The following is a 16940-nucleotide window of genomic DNA, read 5'->3' as shown; positions in this document are numbered from 1 at the left end:
TTGATTATCTTTGGATAAGTGTTTTAAAGATTCGAAGTATCTTTTACATTCATGCAATTTAAAGAGGGTTTACTGTTATTCCACTTACTTTTGTGTATATGATATTTACCCATTGTAATAATAATGTTTAACATCAATGATATCTTTTTCTGCATAAACCGAAACCTGAAACAAATTTAGTGATGGAATATCAGTGTTGATATCAATATTTAGCCAGCTGTAAAGATCCCGCCAGAACTTCAATGTGACTGGACAAGACAAAAATAAACGTGCAACGGTTCCAGGCTCTTGTAAACAAACAAAATAAAACACAAGGATCAGCTGGATACACGTTATTAATAATCCTAAACTGAATATCCTTCATTTTAGGTAGAATTGGCCATTTACAATAATTACAGAATTTGTTTTTAAATATTTCATTTTCAAATTGTGTAGGTGTATTGAAATCTGAAAATAACCTACATTTTAATACATTCCCTATTACTTTGTTCTTACATTATTTTGTCCCCAATATATACTTCTCCAATCTGTAACTCAATCCAGAAGCAGAACAGGGCACCCCTGATCTAGAGCTCTTGAATACGGAGTAGAAGGGCTGGTACAGCAGAGCATCGCCCCCTAGCGGTGAACCATCGAACTGTCGAAGCGTCTCGGACCAGTATGTGACGCAGCAACGAGGCCTCTGTGCTGAAGTCACGTGACTTGACCAGTGTGACACGCGCACCACCGCTTCGCATTCGAATGGAACCTTATTTAAGGAGAAAGACAAGTCAGTGATTTAAACCCAAATCGGTTTTGGTTGTAGAACAGCTATTAGAGAACAGAGTGAACGAAACCTGATTGATGGAGACTGATGAAAGGAGCGGCATCGAACATTTCCTGCTGATAAAGATGGAGCAGCATGAAAACAATCAGACCACAGAGACTCCAGATGTGCAGAAAACCTGCCAGTCCTCACCAATGCAAGACTGCAAGAACAAAAGGCAGTGTAAGTTGGTTATTTGTCAGTTGCAATGACCCAAATAAGATTATGTTTATTCTATTAATTGTTGATCGTGACTAATGAAAAGTGGTGAACATCAGAAGATTTATGCCGAATTAGAAACACTGTCAGGCTACTCCAGATGTTTAAGTGTCCGCAATAGCTGGGAATATATAGACCAAGTATACATTTAAAAGAACATAATAGAAAATATGCGATTTTTAGATTAGATAATTTGATAATTAAGATGATTCATTCTTGCTGGTAAAATTAACTAATGAGAAGTCTCATGAGAAATGTGCAAAATCTGGTAAAGTGGGCCATGTTTTTTTTTTTTTGACAAATCATGTATAGTATCATTAAATGTCTATGCACATAATGCTCAATTTTACAAAAGTGATTCAACTAAACTGAAGTTCTAATAATATTATAACACCACATTAAACATTGTATTATTATATTATCAATATCATAAAAGACAAATACTTTTTTAAATGTATTTTTGTTGAATATGGCACCACAACAAAATGATATGTGTAAAAAGTATGTTGATCAACCAACAATAATATCGTGCGTATTACATTGCTCTGGCTGCTCGCATTAAAAATAAACAGGTGGGCATGAAATATTGATTTGAGTTTAAATTATTTAATAATCCTTCCTGTACATGATCATAACACTTCTGCTAAGAAGAACAGACATTTCACTGTGACATAAAAAAAATCAACCTAGCAACAAGTGTCACGATGATGTTCAGTTTAGTTCAGTTCCTGTCATGTCTGTTATGAGCTCTCATTAGTTATGGTTTCTGATTAGTTAATCCTTGTCCAGCTGTTCCTGTTTAGTTCCCTCATTTACCATGTGTATTTATAGTCCTGATTCTGTTCTTTGTCAATTATTATATTGTGTTATGTGTGGTTCTACACCTGTATTCTCAGTAAAGTCTATTTGGAAGTGTGAATCTTCATTTGCCGTCCTCATTCCTCAACAACAAGATGAACTCTGCAATTATATTACAGTAATATTAATACTGAAATATTCATTTGTATGAAACGAAGGAGTTTCAGTTCATAATGTGATGTGAGAGACATGAAAACATGCTGCCAAGTTGCCTTGGACAACAATGAATATATCAGAAGCCATGTTTGAGCAATCAGATAGTTATGTAATAACAGTTTAAAACTGTTTCTTACTTCAGTTACTTGATGTACTCATGCCCATCCCAAGCTCTAGTCTTATTTAGTGAAGATCTGGTTCAATAAAACAATTTATTCACAAGCTATGTAAACGTTCTTAGACTCTAAAAAAATGCTGGGTTGTTTCAACCCAACCGTTGGGTTAAATTTTTACATTAAATTTTTAACCCAGAAGTTGGGTTAGTTCATATTTGACCCAAAGTTGGGTTGAAACAACCAAGCATTTTTTAGAGTGTATACATATTTATTCTGTTAATTTTACTTTATTGTTTGGGGTGCACATCTATTACCGACCATTACTGTACAGCTATTGTCTCAACATTATTGCCCATGAAGTGATTTTGGACATTGATCTTTTAATGTTTATTTTAGATCTCAAGGAACTGAAAGAAGATTCTGTCACATGCCATCAGCATGAGATGCATTTCATTCAACAAGCAAACCTTAAGCAGCACATGAGCATTCACACTGGAGAGAAGCCGTTCATCTGCCCTCAGTGTGGAAAAACGTTCATATTTAAACAAAGCCTTGAGAGACACATCAGAATTCATACTGGAGAGAAACCTTTTTCCTGCTCTGAATGTGGGATGAGTTTCATAGAGAAACAAAAGCTTAATATTCACCTGAGAAATCACACTGGAGAGCAACCTTTCACCTGCCCTCAGTGTGGAAAGAGCTTCACATTTAAACAAAGCCTTGAGAGACACATGAGAATTCACACTGGGGAGAAGCCTTTTACCTGCTCCGAGTGTGGGATGAGTTTCATAGAGAAACAAAAGCTTAACATTCACATGAGGATTCACACTGGAGAGAAACCTTTCAGCTGCCCTCAATGTGGAAAGAGTTTTAGAGTAAACAGGAGCCTTAAGAGACACATGAGCATTCACACTGGAGAGAAACCTTTCGGATGTACCCAGTGTGCAAAGCGTTACACAGTGAAACAACACCTTGAGAATCACATGAGAATTCACACTGGAGAGAAACCTTACACTTGCTCGGAGTGTGGAAGCAGTTTCATGGAACAACGACAACTTATAATCCACATGAGGATTCATACTGGGGAGAAGCCTTTCACTTGTCCTCAATGTGGAAGGAGTTTCACACAGCAAGGACAGTTGAAATGTCACATGAGAATTCACACTGGAGAGAAACCTTTTACTTGCACTCAATGTGGAAAGTGTTTCACAGTGAAGAGTACCCTTGACAGTCACATGAGAATTCACACTGGAGAGAAGCCTTTCAGCTGCTTTCAGTGTGGAAAGAGTTTCATTCAACAAGGGCAACTTCAAATTCACATGAGCGTTCATACTGGAGACAAGCCTTTCGTCTGCCCATATTGTATGAAGAGTTTCCCACTGAAGCATGGCCTTGAGAGACACATGAGAATTCACACGGGAGAAAAGCCTTTCAGCTGCTCTGAGTGTGGGATAAGCTTCATAGAGAAACAAAAGCTTAATATTCATATGAGAATTCACACTGGAGAGAAACCATTCAGCTGTTCTGAGTGTGGAAAGAGTTTTACAGTCAACAGGAGCCTTAAGAGACACGTGAGAATTCACACTGCAGAGAAACCATTCACCTGCACCCAGTGTGGAAAGAGTTTCATGGAACAAGGACACCTTGAAAGTCACATGGGAATTCACACTGGAGAAAAGCCTTTCGCCTGCTCTGAGTGTGGAAAGAGTTTCACAGTGAGCAGAAACCTTAGGCGACACATGAGCATTCACACGGAAGAGAAGCCTTTCACTTGCCCTCAGTGTGGAAAGAGCTTCACAGAACACGGACAACTTAAAAGTCACATAACCATTCACACCGGAGAGAAATATTTCACCTGCTTAGAGTGTGGAAAGAGTTTCACAGTGAAACAAGGCCTTAAGAGACACCTGAGAATTCACATTGGAGAGAAGAATTTCACCTGCTCTGAGTGTGGGAAAAGTTTCATGCAGCAAGGACACCTTCAAAACCACATGCGAATTCATACTGGAGAGAAGCCTTTCATCTGCTCTGTGTGTGGAAAGTGTTTCACGATGAACATTACCCTTGAGAGGCACGTGAAAATCCACACCGGAGAGAAGCCTTTCACCTGCTCTTATTGTATGATGAGTTTCACAGTGAAACAAGGCCTTGAGAGACACAAGAGAATTCACACTGGAGAGAAGCCATTCACCTGCTCTGAGTGTGGAAAGAGGTTCATGCAACAAGGACACCTTCTAATTCACAAAAGATTTCACACTGGAGAGAAGCCTTTCATCTGCTCTGAATGTGGAAAGAGTTTCACAGTGAAACAAAGCCTTAAAATTCACACGAGAACTCACACTGGAGAGAAACCTTCCAACAGAGTGGAGGAATCTCCTCTACCGCCACCTGTGTGCATCATCCATCCAGATAATGTAAAGTGAGTCATAGCGTACCCACCAGCTATTGGAGGAGAGTGATTAGTCAATCTATTTAAATGATTTTGGCCAAGACTGATAAGAGACCAATGGATGCCAGCAAAAACACATTGTAAATAGAAGCATTTGATGCCGTGAGAGTAGACCTAAATTAGGTTCTGTAACTAAAGCCATTACTGCAATGGAGTCATTTCAGATTTTTTTCCACCTGTGTATTTATTTATTTATTGTATATTTACTAATTTATCTTATACACATTTCATATATTTATTTTACTTCATATATAGCTTTCATTTGTATTAATACATTTTCTGATGCTGTTTATAACCGTATATATGTATTTAAGATTCAATGATCTGCAAATTAAATAAGTTGAACTATACTTTGGCATTGTGGTACAGTATTTTCAATTGCATAATTATATTTCACAGACGTATTTACCAACATCCCTAAACTATATAGACAAAGAAAAAAGAGGATACACCCCCTCGACTACCTTCTGAGCTGCTGGTTAAAGTAACCCACTGCTGGTGTATCTGTGCCAAACTGGTTAAGAACTGGAGCATCAACATAATTCTGCATCACTGAGAGAAAACTACCTGACTGGAATCTTCCTAAATGAAATTAACTTTCTTATGGTCTTGTAGAGAAAAAAACTGCAGCTTCAAATTATAAATTTTTCCCTACAAATGTACTGTTGGTTGCTTTGTAACTTTTAAGTTAGTATTAAAGTTATGTCTGGTAGCTGGTCAAATGTAAACACACCGCGTTTAAGAGCGTCCGACGCAATATTGAAGAAAGTGGTGAGAAAACGTCTTACACAGGTACAGCTTTTCAACTGACATGTAAAATTATTAAATACAGTTCGTATTGTTTATGTGTAGTATCTGAAATATATTCCTTGCTAACATGAAGAAAAAAAAATACATCATGGAACAGTACTCTGAATATCTTTCAAAGAACTGATTACACTGACAAAAGCACTAACTGTATTAACTCTATACTTTGTAAACACGGACTGATGAAATTATGTTTCTCGTGTAATCTGAATAAAACCATACAGTCAGCTTTTTAACTTAAATAGAGAAAGTGCTTTTCAGTTTTGTCTGTATTTGCATCAGATGGTCTGTGAGCTAAAATAAGTCTTTCCATACAGATACCAGTTGTCTTTTCACAGATTTTTTGAAATATTTAATTGTCATTGTAATGACTTACAAAGATTTACTTAACAATAATACAGTAATAATAGTTTTCATATGTCATGTAGTCTATGTTTGAATTTTCATCAATCATTAACAAACTGTCATAATTGAATAAAAATCAGTGGTGTATACAGCGTTATTTTGGACATTGTTGATTTTTTTTATTCTGTGGGCAAAAACAGTTGAAACATTCTTCAGAATCATAATTTTTGAGTTCTGCATAAGAAATAAAGTCATATAGGCTTGAAATGATAAGAGGGTGTGTAAATGAGGACAGACATTTTCATTTTTGAATGGTCTCATTTTTTTAATTAAACCATTACCATAAACCACACTAAACCATTTCAGGGTATTATGTATCATTTAAAACTAGAATATTTGCTTAAAATTTTTTCCCAAAAACATTTTCTTTAAAACCAGAGGATAGACATAACCACTGCATTCAAAAAAACACTGAGCAAATGCGCACACATTACATGCCACTGGAAGTGACTGTCTAATGAATCCAGACCTCCTGTTAAGAAGTGCATGACACCGTGTCAGTATCCAGACAGCACTGTGACAGAAGGGTAGCGTGTACGGTGCGTCATACACTTCTCTCGGTCGATGAGGAGAGAGTTTGTTTTGCAAGCGATATCTTTCTCCAGGGACAGTCTGCTTTCTTCCAGGTCCGACAAAGATTTGCGTGCTTCATACAGCTGCTGCTGTAGGGCTGATACTGTACTGTTGAGCTCTGACACCTCACCTAACAAACTACACAAACACACACACATCAGATGGGTTTATGTGTGTTGGGAGACTGAGTGTGTTTATGTACCTGAGCTGGGGCTGGTCTCGGCACAGCTCCAAGTTGGGTCTGACGGTTCGGTAATGCAGTCTAGATTGAGCCACTCTGAGAGGAGCTTCTTTATCATACACAGCTTGCTGCAGATATGAGATATTCCTCTCTTGAGCCCCAATCTGCTCTAGAATCTATTACACAGACATATTAAAGGAAAAGGTCACCTAAAAATGTAAATTTGCTGAAAATTTACTCACCCTCAGGCCATCCAAAATATAGATGTGTTTGTTTTACATAAGAACAAATTTGGAAAAATGTAGCATTACATCACTTGCTCACCAGTGGATCCTCTGCAGTGAATGGGTGCCGTCAGAATGAGAGTCCAGACAACTGATAAAAACATCACAATAATCCACAAGTAATCCACACCACTCCAGTCCATCAGTTAATGTCTTGTGAAGTGAAAATCTGCATGTTTGTAAGAAACAAATCCATCATACCTATATTTACGGCTAACATATGAGTCCTATATCAATAATATTGCTTTTTCCAGTTTAAAAAAATTGCCTTGTTTGAATCAGGAGAGAATTATGCACAGATCAAGCCCCATTTACAAGCAAAAACAGTCCAAAACAGTTCTAAGCAAATACATTCATGCTAGGAGCAATGGTTTAAAGTTCAAACTTGGAGTGGTGTGGATTATTGTGATGTTTTTATCAGCTGTTTGGACTCTCATTCTGACGGCACCCATTCACTGCAGAGGATCCATTGGTGAGCAAGCGATGGAATGCTACATTTCTCCAAATCTTTACATTTTTAGCAAATGTTCATTTTTGTATGAACTGTTCCTTTAAACCAGTGGTTCTCAACTCCAGTCCTCGGGACCCACTGCTCTGCACATTTTGTGTGTCTCCCTTATTTAATGCACCTGATTCAGTTCATCAGCTAGTTAAGAGAGAGATCCAAGAACTGAACTGAGTGTGTCAGATCAGAGATACACAAAATGTGCAGAGCAGTAGGTCCTGAGGACTGGAGTTGAGAACCACTGCTTTAAACATTCTTAGCATTCAAAATTTTAACCTCTGGATTTGTTTACTTGTATGAAATCTGCAGATTATATAGACTCTATCATATGTGATACCTTGTGTGCATGTATTGGTTTTTGTTTTGTAAAAATGTGTATTGCCTGTGCCAGGTGCAGCTCCAGCTGTGTTTTGGCTTGGCTCAGTTCCATGCAGCGCTGGTTGAAGGCCTGATCTACAGTGGCACACTGCGCCCGTAGGTCCTCAGAAGTCTCCTGCAGGACCCGCTCAATCAGCCGCCTCAAGGCCTGGCTCGCCACCTCCTCTCTCTCCGCCAGCCGCAGGTTATCCAGAGTAAACTTACGCCAAACCTCCTCATTGCACACCCTACAGAGAAACGCATCTGAGATGCTGTCACCACAACAGCTGCGATCTAACAGTGCTTTAATGTTTAAGTTGTGTCACTCCAACTGAGCTGAGGTAAGGTTTGGCACGCACTGGTCCTGCAGCACGGCTGAGCTGGGATGCCGTTGTGTGTCGGTGCTCCTGTTGTTAAAGCGTCCACACTGGTCATCCAGACTGTAGGCATGCTGTTTATCAGACCAGTCTAACTCAAGAGTCTGCTTCACCTCCCGGTTCAGCCTGGCAGACACAGACAGGTTTATAACTTTAATCTGCAATCCAATCAAAATCCATTACAATTGTGTGCTGAACACTCAAAGTAATAAATGTTGACCAAATGTTATTTTTCTGGTGTACTATTGCCTTAAGGATTGCTTCATGAGATATAAACGTGAATTATTGCACTGATATAATATAGAATTTGAACAGAATTAAAGAGAGATCCCTATTTTGGACAACTGGCCTTATCTGGTTGACAGTTTGATCCAGAGTTTTTTTCAGCAAGGCCTGAATGCTTCTGATCAGCTCCACTTCCTGTTGGAAATCATTAAAAAATTGTGTCAGGATCTGTTGTTGACACATTGAACTTTTTTTGTGTTTAATGGCATCTTTCTTGCTTATTCACTACGACAGCTACTAGTAATAATAATGGCAATATATTATTTTAAATCTTTTATTAATGAAGAAGGCTTCTACAACTACTAATAATTGTATTGTTATAGGCCTATGTATTATTATTAGTCTCTATTAATGAGTAAAGAATACAAAATTGATAATATTCTTAACATAAAGAAATGTCCAAAATGTCCATTTTGTGGGGAGCTGCAGACGTGTGTGTGTGTGTGTGTGTGTGTGTGTGTGTGTGTGTGTGTGTGTGTGTGTGTGTGTGTGTGTGTGTGTTAGAACTGTCAAAAGATTAATGGCGATTAATCGCATCCAAAATAAAAGTTTTTGTTTAAAATATATAATAATGTATGTGTACGGTGTATATTTATTTTGTATATAGAAACACACACATACAGTATATATATTGAAAATATTTACATGTATCTACATTTATATTCTTATATTTTATATTATATATATATAAATATATTTTTCTTAAATATATAGATACATGTATCTATATATTTATACATAGATACATATATATATATATACACAGTACACACATATATTCTATGTAAACAAAAACTTATGGATGCGATTAATTGTGTGTGTGTGTGTGTGTGTGTGTATATATATATATATAATGTAATGTATTCTATGTCAACAAAAACTTTTATTATGGATGCGATTAATCGCGATTATCATTTATTTTGTGTGTGTGTTTGTTTGTTTGTTTGTTTATTTATTATTTGGGAAAAATAAGACTTTCACTTCTTGTTGCCCGTACCTTAAGAAGTTCCTCTTCCACCTGGTCCTCCACCAGATCCGGTCCGAAGCGTCTCTCTCGGCAGCTGAGGTTATCAGTGGCGATGGCGGAGGGAATCTCCGTGGCGTCCAGCGCTTTCTCCAGCCGCCGCCTGGAGGCCGTCAGCAGGTCTGTTTCCGCGATCAGCCGCTCGATGAGCTGCTCCAGCTCGGATCTCCAGCGGTGGATGTCCTGCAGCCGGTTGCCCAGGTGTTTGGTGCCCGCGGTCTGCGTGCGTAAAGTCCCGGCGTCGGTCTCCGCTTTCAGCGCTTTGGACTCGGTGCAAATCCTCTCCGCGTGATCCCGGTCCGCGACGGAGCGGTTTAACAGAGCAGAGTTATTGGCGAGCCACTCCTCGGGGCTGTATTTGGCGCTCCGGTAGCCCGCCGTGGCCAGACCGGCGGATGTCCCAGCGTACACGTTTTCTTTAACGGCGGTCTCCGGGTTTGTGACCAGCGGCTGTGAGCCATTCTGCGCCGCTAGCCGCGTGTCAAAATAGGGGCGAGACACTAAAATTTGGGATGGCATCATCTTTTGGTGTAAGTTAGAGTATTAACAGCCTGTAGTGGTTGAAGTCGCCGAATGTTTGTATTCCGTTGCTTGGATACCGACGGTCGCTAAGCACGCGTTACGCACGCGAGAGTTCCAAGTGTCACGTTTCAACATTCTTTCTTTATTCTGTTGACTCGAAGCTAGTTATTCAGATACAGACCTTGGGTTTGGGGTTTAACCAAAGTTATAACTAGGCTATCAGAGCACACAAAAAAAATTTGGCTAAACAAAAATAAATAAATGTTTAATTCCCCTCCCTTAAGAAAAATAACTATGGTTTTACTACAAATAAAACAACAACAAAAACACAGGGTTACTAGTTAAACCATGGTAACCACAAATTAACCATGGTATTTGTAGTAAAACTGTGGTTATACAAATGGTAATCAATATGCCAAAAAAACATTACTAGTACTTTTATTACAATAAAACCATGGTTAATTTGCGTAAGGGCCGTTTCCCCTAAAACAGTATTAGAGAAGGAAAAGGCAAAACTCCAGATTTGATTAATGCAAGGTGATGGATGTTTTATGTCCTGTTCATGCCAGTTCTGAATGTGCAGTGCTGCGTTTCCCAAAAGCATCGTCAAGCACATCGAAGAAACCAATGGAGCTACGATCAATTTAGGCTTACGATGCTTTTGGGAAACACAGCCCTGGATTAGGAAGATGAGAGATGCTTCAGTGCATGGAAAATCAAGGCTCTAAAGTCTAAACATTAGATCTTTTAGCAAAATAAAGGTTTAAGTCACCAAATTTCCAGAAAACAAAGAATTTTCAGCATTGCATGCGTGACAGTGAAGTTGTTTACCCAGGATATGCTGCATGGCCTCTCTGTGTTGTTCTACAGCTAGGTGCTTCCTCTTTCTAGCAAGATTTTAATTGACATCATGTTGCTTCACTGAGGTTAATGACTGACTAATTCCAGGAAACGCCGGACTCAAATTGAGGTGATATGAATCAATGTAGAATCGAACAGCACTCATCTGTTTCACTGGATGAATGGAAACTTCCTCCCATGGTGGACATTAAACATTAAAGTTTTACGAGCAATGAGTACAACTGACAGAGGAAGAGAGGAGCTCGACTGTAGTACGGTCACAATCTGGTCACAGATTACAAATAAGCAGTGTATGAACGCACTACAAATATAATCAGAAACGGATCAAACCATTAAAATCAAATCAGAACATGATAAAGTGGTTTATAATCTGCAGACAAAAAAATAACGTAACGAAAAACAGGAGACATTTAATTTGTTCATTTTCGACAACCAGACGTAATATTTTGTATGCATTCTTGTCACTGTATGACTTTGCCCTATTACATAAAATGTAACATTGCTTAAACCATGACACCCAGGAAGTGACATAATTTGGACCTTTTTACAGCATGGCATGAAGACAAGTAAAAGAAATTCAATTCAAATTATGAATGTAATTGTGTGGACTGCATTCATCAAACTCAACTATTCAACCCTGTTAAGTTACTATAAGAAGAAAATCAAACAAATGTTCAGAATCTTCACAAGTTTATCAATAGCGAAAAAACAACAATTGGTTCCATCTGGTTAGAACCCTCCTGAGTGATAATTTAGGATTTAGGGCCGATTATGTAACCTGTTTGTGGACAGTGCCATCTAAATCACATCTGTCTGCTGATCAGCCATAATTTCCAATAACATTAACAGCAAGTGTATAAACAAATGGAAAAATAACTTAGTTAAACTGATAATGATGCTTTCTCTGTTTTGCAAAATAGGCAGGTTAGTCAAAACCCATGTGTTTTAACCAGTTAAAGATTCAATTCAAGTTTATGCTATTCAAGCTTATCAGGGGTGACTGTCAGTTAATGTACATATGGCAGAAATTTATGGAAAAATCAATTAAAGATGTAATCAAACAGACGATGAACACTATTAACAGCAATTATTATATGATGCAATCAAACTTATAGCAAAATGTGGTAGTTCTGTAAGTTGTTTCAGGGTTGGCATCATCTGAGGTCCTCTGAGGGGTTGGCATCATCTCTTCTCAGGTGTTCTGGATCCAGACTGAAGCTTGTGTAAATCCTAGTTGTCCCGTGGCAGAAACAGAGAAACAAATAGAGACATAATTAGCGTAGCTGCTGTTCCAACCAAGCAAAATTGATTTGTTTAACCCAAGCTAAAGAATAATAATGTGCATTTGATCAGATATAACTACAGTATAAGATTATGAGATGCATTATTTGAATGCTTGGCCAAAGAGATGTGTCTTTAATCTAGATTTAAACAGAGAGAGTGTGTCTGAACCCCGAACGTTATCAGGAAGGCTATTCCAGAGTTTGGGAGCCAAATGCGAAAAAGCTCTACCTCCTTTAGTGGACTTTGATATCCTAGGTACTACCAAAAGTCCAGAATTTTGCGACCTTAGGGAGCGTGATGGATTGTAGCGTGGTAGAAGACTAGTTAGGTATGCAGGAGCTAACCCATTAAGGGCCTTATAGGTAAGTAATAATATTTTGTAACTGATACGGAACTTAATAGGTAGCCAGTGCAGAGAATGTAAAATTGGGGTAATATGATCATATTTTCTTGACCTGGTAAGGACTCTAGCCACTGCATTTTGGACTACCTGTAGCTTGTTGACCCTGAAAGATGACCCTGTCTACACAGTAAGTGTCACCGTTATCTCGCCTGTAAGTTTATGCCAACATTTATGACTGTAGCCTGCTGTCCTCACCAACTGACACTATTATAAACGTGATCCACGCCCTCTCGCTCTCACTAGCCATCCAGATTTACATTCAGTACATTCAGAGGAGAAGCAACACAAATGCATACAGGCACTTAAAGGTTATGCTTTTGTTATATGTTGAGGTGCTTGGACTAAAAATTCAGGAGTTTTGTAAACATGTTGTTCCTGACCATTCAATCTGTAACTCAGTTGCTTTAACTGGAACGTCTGAATCTGCATTACCATCGGCCCTCATGACTGTACTTTAAGCTCCACCCCTTATCTTTACAATATTCTGACAGACTCTTTATAATATCTCAGTGTCTTTATAGGCAAGAGCATACTGTAAGAGAGTTCACAGCTTTCCGCCGACTGCAGAAACACATAGGTATGTGTCATATTATATTGAGTTTGGGGGTTTTGGATTGATTTTGGATTATCTGTTTCCACAGACTAACACATACATTTCAGATTTATGCATTTGACTTGCATATCATTTATATATGTAAATGTTCACAGTTTTAACATAACTGATAACTCATGCATATTTGTCAGTCATAAATAAAACCGGTAAGATTTTAGCAATTGTACTAATAAACAGAAAAGGTTTTAAACACAGTAATAAGGTTTATATGATTATTATCAATAAATCCAATTTGTTTCATTCGTTTTAAATAATTGAATATTGCTTGTTCCACAGCTAGCTTTTTGTTTTGTTAATTTTTTTAAGTGCACTATGATGTTTGGATACAAATAATTGGTATTGTAAAACCTGAGATAAAAAATAATAGCAATATTATGAAAGCTGAACTTAACAGATGATATGGGTGATGTCAGGTAATTCTCAAAGTCAGGGTCAAAAGTGGCCTTATTTACCTGCGTTACCCTTCCTTTTATTCATTTTATTTTTATTCATCTGACCAGTAGTTTATGCTACCGTGGTTAATGTCAGTATATTGAAGCGCTCACTTTTAGAATGTTTGATTTGAAATGTTAGACACAGATTTCTCTCATTTTTTCGAATCCACGCATTCCACTGACTTATCTGTTACTCAAAACTCCTGGCAGATAAAATGTTGGCAAACTGGCTGATCGGGGCTCTGCTTTCAGACGATCAGGTCTCATGATAACACAATTGATAATTTAGTCACACTCAAAAGAAAATTGCCTCGTCAGTGTTGAATGTGGAACTGTCACACTATTAAAGCACCTCTGTTTTTCTCAGTTACAGGCTGCTGATAATGGACAGAGGACAATTTCCCCCTCCATATGCACCACAGGTGGTCCAAACCAACATATCCTACCCGGCACCGCAGGTTGCCTTTCAAACCCACCCAGGTCAGTAGACCCTCTGGTTCTCAATTCAGAGATTAGCAGTCACAGGTAACCTTTTTTCATCAGTGATCATGGTCTATCGTACACAGCCACCACTGACAGTCATGGCATCCAGCATAACCTAAACATCTACATCTCGCATAGATCAGAGCAGATGAGACCTTAGTTCAGAAGGAATGTTTCCGCATACCACAATGTTACTGTAAAAACGCAGCATTTCTAGAAAAGTGTGACATTTTTCACTTTTTCTGACTGGCTGCGATATTTGCATCTAAATTTGAGCACATAATATTTTCAATATTTGCCAGTGTTTTGGAAGAACGAGTTCATTTGCTAAATGTATAAAGTGTTTTGGTAGTTTAAGTGCATTTTGAATGTGAAATTAGCTGCTGTGCCGAGATGAAAGTTGGTTAGGGGACTGTGTGAAGAGTTTTGAAGTATTGAGGAAAAACTAGCAATTGTTAAAAAAAAACTGTAATCAATTTAAAAAGAATTACATTTAAAATAATGGGCTGCATCAGTGTTTTTTGGAAACACTTTTTATGCTTTAGTTATAAGTGTAAATAAATTTGATAAATAAGATAAATGCAACCTTCCTCATGTCATGCCACCATTTGGAGATGATGGTTTTCTGTTTTCCAGCTCCAATGGCCACGGTTTACCCAGCTGCACAGATGATGTATAAAGTGTTTTGGTAGTTTAAGTGCATTTTGAATGTGAAATTAGCTGCTGTGCCGAGATGAAAGTTGGTTAGGGGACTGTGTGAAGAGTTTTGAAGTATTGAGGAAAAACTAGCAATTGTTAAAAAAAAACTGTAATCAATTTAAAAAGAATTACATTAAAAAAAAAAAAAAAAAAACAATGGGCTGCATCAGTGTTTTTTGGAAACACTTTTTATGCTTTAGTTATAAGTGTAAATAAATTTGATAAATAAGATAAATGCAACCTTCCTCATGTCATGCCACCATTTGGAGATGATGGTTTTCTGTTTTCCAGCTCCAATGGCCACGGTTTACCCAGCTGCACAGATGCCAGTCATGGCTGCAGCTCAGCCTGTATTTGTGCCTGCCGCTGGTGAGTGTTGATGTGCTACGGGTCTCTGGTTCTGTGGCTTTGCATCACCAGCTTGTTTCTCTTTCAGCTCCAGTGGCACAGCCTGTAATTCAGATGGTCCCGGCTCCTGCGCCGGCCCCGGGTGAGCAGTAAAGCCTTAGATTACTCTGTGTTCAAATGCTAGAAGGTTTCAGCAAGCTGTGTGACATGTTAAGAGGTTTAAAATCATATTATTATTCATTTTCATCAGTATTAAGTCTTTTTCTGTGTATTTGTAGATGCAGTAATTATTCCACCACGTCTGACTACTGTTGCGGGGCGGATGAAATGTCAATACTGCCAGAAGGAGGTCGTAACAGAGATGAAATATATCAATGGCATGATGGTGTGGGTCATCTGTGCAAGTCTTGGCTTTTTAGGGTAAGGAATCGTATTCAGCAGATTTCAAATGTATCAAAATGATATGAGAATAGAAAACGCACTCATTTTTTCAATCCAGGGTCTGGCCGTGTTGTTTGATTCCATTCTGTGTGAAAGCCTGCAAGGATGTAGAGCATAGCTGTCCACACTGCAAAACCGTCATCCATGTGCACAAACCCATGTAGCTTGCTCTGAAACCAAGAAAATCTGGAAGACCAAAGGAAAAACTTTGAGTGGCCGAAATGGCAGCATTATCTGGACTTTAGGGGGAAAGCGGGGTCGGTTGCAAGACTTTTTGCATTTACTTCTGTTTCTTAGAGACTGTGTGTGTTAGAAAAAGCCAAAATTGTAATGCTAGTTTAATGCTACATCTGTCAGCTGTAATGTATGTAACATATGATAATATATGTACAAATTGTTCTTGAACAGACAAGGTCAAATGCTACAATTGACCCCAAAACAGGGGCAGTTTGAACATTCATAAAAATTTTATAAAATCGTTCTTTAACATCATTTAAACAAATAAATCTGTAAAATAACAGAAGTGGCACCATTCATTTTATGTGCATTTCCGATCATTCTAAAATACAACACAATGTTGTGTAAAATACAGGTAAAACACTTGTAAAAATATATATATATATATAATTTCCCTCAAATTAATACAGGTAGGTGTGCCTTATATTTACAGATATTTTTTTTTTCAGTGCATGCTACAAAAGTTTTTCTGATAAGTAGCGTGCTATATGTGGTAACATAAATTAACTGTTTTTTATGCTAGTTAAAAAAGTAATTTGACGTCAATTTGACAAAATCACCTGGACAAATTACATTTAACTTAAGTAATTTATGTTAGTTATCAAGTGAAAGCTAGAAAATCTTTAAATATCACAAACAGTTTACTCTAGTACAGCTTCCGTTTACTGTAGTTGCCTCCCAATTTTTCTGTGCCCCTCTGGCCACCTTTATTTCCAGGACACCCTGATGACATTTTCAACATGCACAGTAAAGACAATTAACATTCACATGTGTATGTTCGTCTGCATTCTCTTAATAACTAAGTTCTGAAGTCACTTATCTCTTTGTCACTATCTGACAAAACTAGCTAAACTACTCAGACTCAGAAGTTACTGTTAGTGACGCAGCTAAAATCTCACTTATCCTTACGTCTGAGCGAGATAAAAGCTAGTTTATCCACCTCAACCCACAGAGAGCATTCCAGTGACTTCAGCAGCTGTAGTTCCAGCAGTTCAGTCTGCATCAGCACCTTCATATTCATTACTCATTACTTACAAGCATTCAGAGTGATCAAATACCGTGTTTATGGTAAAAAAAAAAATATATATATATATATATATATATTGTTGTACTAATTACACTCAAAAATAACGGTTTTAAATAAAGGTCCCAATTTTTTTTTTTAAAGCATCTTTAAGTGAACCATAAGACGTAAATAAACGTGCACACATCTG

The 16940-nt window shown here is 37.9% G+C and overlaps 3 protein-coding genes across 4 annotated transcripts; 2 read left to right on the top strand and 1 right to left on the bottom strand.

The window, feature by feature from the left end:
• The first annotated feature begins 638 nt into the window (after window positions 1-638).
• LOC107598496 (oocyte zinc finger protein XlCOF6-like) lies at window positions 639-4774 on the top strand. The gene is made up of 2 exons (XM_016289858.1): window positions 639-988; window positions 2551-4774. Exons 1-2 carry the CDS (start codon window positions 844-846, stop codon window positions 4575-4577), a joined length of 2172 nt encoding a protein of 723 aa, XP_016145344.1. The 5' UTR covers window positions 639-843; the 3' UTR covers window positions 4578-4774.
• Window positions 4775-6118: 1344 nt separating this feature from the next.
• On the bottom strand, window positions 6119-10014 carry tekt4 (tektin 4). Its single transcript, XM_016289926.1, has 6 exons — window positions 9375-10014; window positions 8442-8512; window positions 8075-8218; window positions 7741-7963; window positions 6591-6745; window positions 6119-6526 (listed from the first exon to the last, which is right to left on the bottom strand). Exons 1-6 carry the CDS (start codon window positions 9921-9923, stop codon window positions 6313-6315), a joined length of 1356 nt encoding a protein of 451 aa, XP_016145412.1. The 5' UTR covers window positions 9924-10014; the 3' UTR covers window positions 6119-6312.
• A 2814-nt stretch (window positions 10015-12828) lies between these two features.
• Window positions 12829-16087, top strand: LOC107598494 (lipopolysaccharide-induced tumor necrosis factor-alpha factor homolog). 2 transcript variants are annotated; one of them, XM_016289857.1, is made up of 6 exons: window positions 12829-13048; window positions 13886-13998; window positions 14992-15069; window positions 15137-15190; window positions 15327-15468; window positions 15548-16087. In XM_016289857.1, the coding sequence occupies exons 2-6, from the start codon at window positions 13902-13904 to the stop codon at window positions 15651-15653; spliced, it is 477 nt and encodes a 158-aa protein (XP_016145343.1). In that variant the 5' UTR covers window positions 12829-13048; window positions 13886-13901; the 3' UTR covers window positions 15654-16087. The 2 variants fall into 2 exon arrangements, with proteins under 2 accessions (XP_016145343.1, XP_016145342.1); XM_016289856.1 differs by having other exon boundaries at window positions 14992-15190.
• The last annotated feature ends 853 nt before the right edge of the window (window positions 16088-16940 follow it).

This window comes from Sinocyclocheilus grahami, unplaced genomic scaffold, assembly GCF_001515645.1.
Source record: "Sinocyclocheilus grahami isolate Dianchi unplaced genomic scaffold, SAMN03320097.WGS_v1.1 scaffold252.1, whole genome shotgun sequence".
Taxonomy (NCBI): Eukaryota; Metazoa; Chordata; class Actinopteri; order Cypriniformes; family Cyprinidae; genus Sinocyclocheilus; species Sinocyclocheilus grahami.
Note: the sequence above shows the minus strand (reverse complement) of the source record. Positions and strands in the feature narration are given on the sequence as shown.

Bases quoted from the DNA above. Each gene is read 5' to 3' on its own strand.
- LOC107598496 (XM_016289858.1), top strand. From the start codon at position 844: ATGGAGACTGATGAAAGGAGCGGCATCGAACATTTCCTGCTGATAAAG. The intron at 989-2,550 runs GTAAGTTGGTTA...TGTTTATTTTAG, and splicing joins CTGCAAGAACAAAAGGCAGT to ATCTCAAGGAACTGAAAGAA.
- tekt4 (XM_016289926.1), bottom strand. From the start codon at position 9,923: ATGATGCCATCCCAAATTTTAGTGTCTCGCCCCTATTTTGACACGCGG. The intron at 8,513-9,374 runs GTACGGGCAACA...GATTTCCAACAG, and splicing joins TGGAAGAGGAACTTCTTAAG to GAAGTGGAGCTGATCAGAAG. The intron at 6,746-7,740 runs GCAATACACATT...TCTGTGTAATAG, and splicing joins TGGAGCTGCACCTGGCACAG to ATTCTAGAGCAGATTGGGGC.
- LOC107598494 (XM_016289856.1), top strand. From the start codon at position 13,930: ATGCACCACAGGTGGTCCAAACCAACATATCCTACCCGGCACCGCAGG. The intron at 15,191-15,326 runs GTGAGCAGTAAA...GTGTATTTGTAG, and splicing joins GGCTCCTGCGCCGGCCCCGG to ATGCAGTAATTATTCCACCA. The intron at 15,469-15,547 runs GTAAGGAATCGT...TTTTCAATCCAG, and splicing joins GCAAGTCTTGGCTTTTTAGG to GGTCTGGCCGTGTTGTTTGA.